The sequence below is a fragment of the Lipotes vexillifer genome, unplaced genomic scaffold, assembly GCF_000442215.2.
Source record: "Lipotes vexillifer unplaced genomic scaffold, Lipotes_vexillifer_v1.1 scaffold1105, whole genome shotgun sequence".
Classification (NCBI taxonomy): Eukaryota; Metazoa; Chordata; class Mammalia; order Artiodactyla; family Lipotidae; genus Lipotes; species Lipotes vexillifer.
The window spans coordinates 1,680,139-1,683,327 of record NW_006779955.1 but is presented as its reverse complement, the minus strand read 5'-3'; the positions used below and the strand labels follow the sequence as shown (position 1 = coordinate 1,683,327).

Here is a 3,189-nt window from a genome sequence, read left to right as displayed (position 1 = left end):
TCCCCAAGTTGCGAAACCCAGGCAACCCGCCAATTTTTTCCCCCCCCCCCCCCCCCCCGTCCCTTTTTAAAATAAAAGGACTTGTTGTGTGTGTGTGTGTGTGTGTGTGTGTGTGTGTGTGTTTTAACGCCCTGTCCTTTCTTGGCAATAGCCAACAGCTTACTAGTTTGGCAGGCTTTGGTTGGGGAAAGAAAAAAGAATAGTATTTAGGGAGGAAGAAAAAAGTGTAGATGAGTTGGAAGTTATGACAGGATGTCAGGAAAGAAACTAGGGAAAGCCTCTTGGCTGCCAGACACAGTAGAAGTCTCTCCTCGGGTTGACACCACTGCAGAGAAATGTTATCTCCGGATTCCCCTGAGTTAAGGTCAGCAACGGCTGCTGGAAAAATTTATCTGTCAAAGCTTTCTCCTGAGCTAGCTGCTGCTTCCAAAAGGCCTCCAAAGATGGGTGACAGTTTGTTGTTCTTTAATCAAAAATATATACTGAATACATATATATATATATTTTTTAAAACTTCATCTATAAACTTAAAACTAAATTTAGCCAACCAGGAAAGGTTTTTTGTTTTTTGTTTTTTCTTCCTTTAGAGACATATCTCATTGCTAATTAGTGTCCCAGAGGTGGGACTTCTCTGCGTTCACTGCTGACTGAGGCTCTTTTTATTCCAGACTTTGGGTCACTTGGAAAAAGCAGTAGTTCTTGAACTTACGCTGAAGCATGTGAAAGCACTAACAAACCTAATTGATCAGCAACAGCAGAAAATCATTGCCCTGCAGAGCGGTTTGCAAGCTGGTGAGTACCCAAGCCTGGCTATCATCTCCCAAGAATTCTAGCACAAATAGAGAGCCTGTGGGCTCAACATCTGGTATGAGAAACATTCCTGCAACAAATTGCTTATGCACATTCGTTGGGGGAGATGCCGTTTTATCTTTCCTAAAAGGTCAGACTTTTCATTCGGAATGCTGCATGTGCCACCTGGCATGAATACGTATTAGTCAAATGGTAAAATATTTCAGTGGCATTTTGACTTAAGAGTTTCTGGATTCTGGGAGTTTTCCCCCCTCCCTTTGAAAATGCCAAGGCACCTATAATTTGCATCGTGGGTGTTTTACAGTTGTTCTTCTTAGTCCTGTTTCACTGGAGAATAAATCACGGGTATGCCCCAGTGTTTTCCTGTTTCTCTACTTCCTTATCACTCGGTGTGTGGTACGATCCTGGCAGGATGACAACAGGAGTTTTTCCTGCATTTCATGTGATTCCCTGAATAGCTACTAGGTATCTTGGTGAATTACACAATCTAACGAAACCACTGAAGTTTCATCATCTGTTTCTACCGACTTCTAGAGAATCACAGCCACCTTCTAACCATCTCGTCTCACCCATTCCAAATCATACTGCACAAACTAGGGAGAAATTCGTCTACCCACCCCCTCATCCCATTCTTCTCTGCCCTCCTTTCCAAACAAGCATGATGAGAATCACAAAAAGCTAGCAAGTGCTTCTGCCAGTTTCCTTACTGAAAACAGGAAGATGATCATACCTAATTTCTTGGGGATCACGAAGGGAATACATGGGAAAGACTTAGAAATAGCCTTTAAAGACGACAGCATCACTGCAACTTGTATAAGTCATTGAAAATAAGCTTACTTTAGGTGCCACTGTTCCTTCATTCTCCTTTTTTGACGATCTGGTCACTTCCTATGGTAAAAAGATATAAATGGACTATAAATTGACTCTGGTTATAAACATACTAGGATGTTCATTGCTGTGTCACTTACAATGTAAACTCAAGAGCAACCTATAAATTCAACAAGAGGGGCAACAGTCTGTCTCTATTAAATATGGTCTGTGTCTGTGATGGGATATTGTACAGCCATTACAAATCATATTTCATCTCTGAGTGGTAGAATTATGGATGATTTTTATTTTATTCTTTATACTTTTTGCTGTCATCCACATTTCCCCTGATCCTATTACTTTTGGAGTTAGAAACACAAATCAGAAAATGCTGTTAACAGAAAGGAAAGCTCTGGGTCTTTGGAACATAGGTGTCCAGGTGAACCACAGGGCCTTCTGAAATGTCTTCCTTTGGATCTGTGTTTATCCAGGTGATCTGTCGGGGAGAAATGTCGAAGCAGGTCAAGAGATGTTCTGCTCAGGTTTCCAGACATGTGCCCGGGAGGTGCTTCAGTACCTGGCCAAGCACGAGAACACCCGGGACCTGAAATCTTCCCAGCTCGTCACCCACCTCCACCGTGTGGTCTCCGAGCTCCTGCAGGGTGGTACCGCCAGGAAGCCGTCAGACCCAGGTGCCAAAGCAATGGACTTCAAGGAGAAACCCAGCTCCCTGGCCAAAGGCTCTGAAGGCCCAGGCAAAAACTGTGTGCCAGTCATCCAGCGGACTTTCGCCCACTCGAGCGGCGAGCAGAGTGGCAGTGACACGGACACAGACAGCGGCTACGGAGGAGAATCAGAGAAGACTGAGCTGCGTGTCGAGCAGCCATACTTCAAAAGTGATCATGGACGCAGGTTCACCATGGGAGAAAGGATCGGTGCTATTAAGCAAGAATCTGAAGAACCCCCCACAAAAAAGAGCAGAATGCAGCTCTCAGATGATGAAGGCCATTTCACTAGCAGTGACCTGATCAGCTCCCCGTTCCTGGGCCCACACCCGCACCAGCCTCCCTTTTGCCTGCCCTTCTATCTGATCCCACCGTCAGCGACTGCCTACTTGCCCATGCTGGAGAAATGCTGGTATCCCACCTCTGTCCCAGTGTTATACCCAGGCCTCAACGCCTCTGCCGCAGCTCTCACCAGCTTCATGAACCCAGACAAGATCTCAGCCCCCTTGCTCATGCCCCAGAGACTCCCTTCTCCCTTGCCAGCCCATCCGGCCATCGATTCTTCCGCCCTGCTCCAAGCTCTGAAGCAGATCCCCCCTTTAAACTTAGAAACCAAAGACTAAACTATTTAGGGGACCCTGCTGCTTCGCTTTCCTTCCTCCCGACTTCCAAAAAAAAAAAACATGTGTTTGTGAGTGTAGCAGGATTGTTCCAGTGTGTATGCCAAGATCATCTGAGGCAGGGAAAGAAGATTCAGGGGTGTGTGTGTGTGCGTGCGCGCGCGTGTGCACACGCATACGCATTGTGTGTTGGTATGGGACATTAAAGCTCCTTTTGGTGTAGGGAG

At 45.9% G+C, this 3,189-nt stretch overlaps 1 protein-coding gene across 1 annotated transcript in view; it reads left to right on the top strand.

Moving 5' to 3' along the window:
- The window catches only part of BHLHE40 (basic helix-loop-helix family member e40), a 4,525-nt gene extending 1,560 nt beyond the window's left edge, over positions 1 to 2,965 (top strand). Inside the window, exons 4-5 of the mRNA XM_007453067.1 lie at positions 669 to 792; positions 2,109 to 2,965. Of these exons, the coding sequence (XP_007453129.1) occupies positions 669 to 792; positions 2,109 to 2,965 (981 nt within the window). The remainder of the gene's footprint in view (positions 1 to 668; positions 793 to 2,108) is intronic.
- Positions 2,966 to 3,189: the final 224 nt, after the last annotated feature.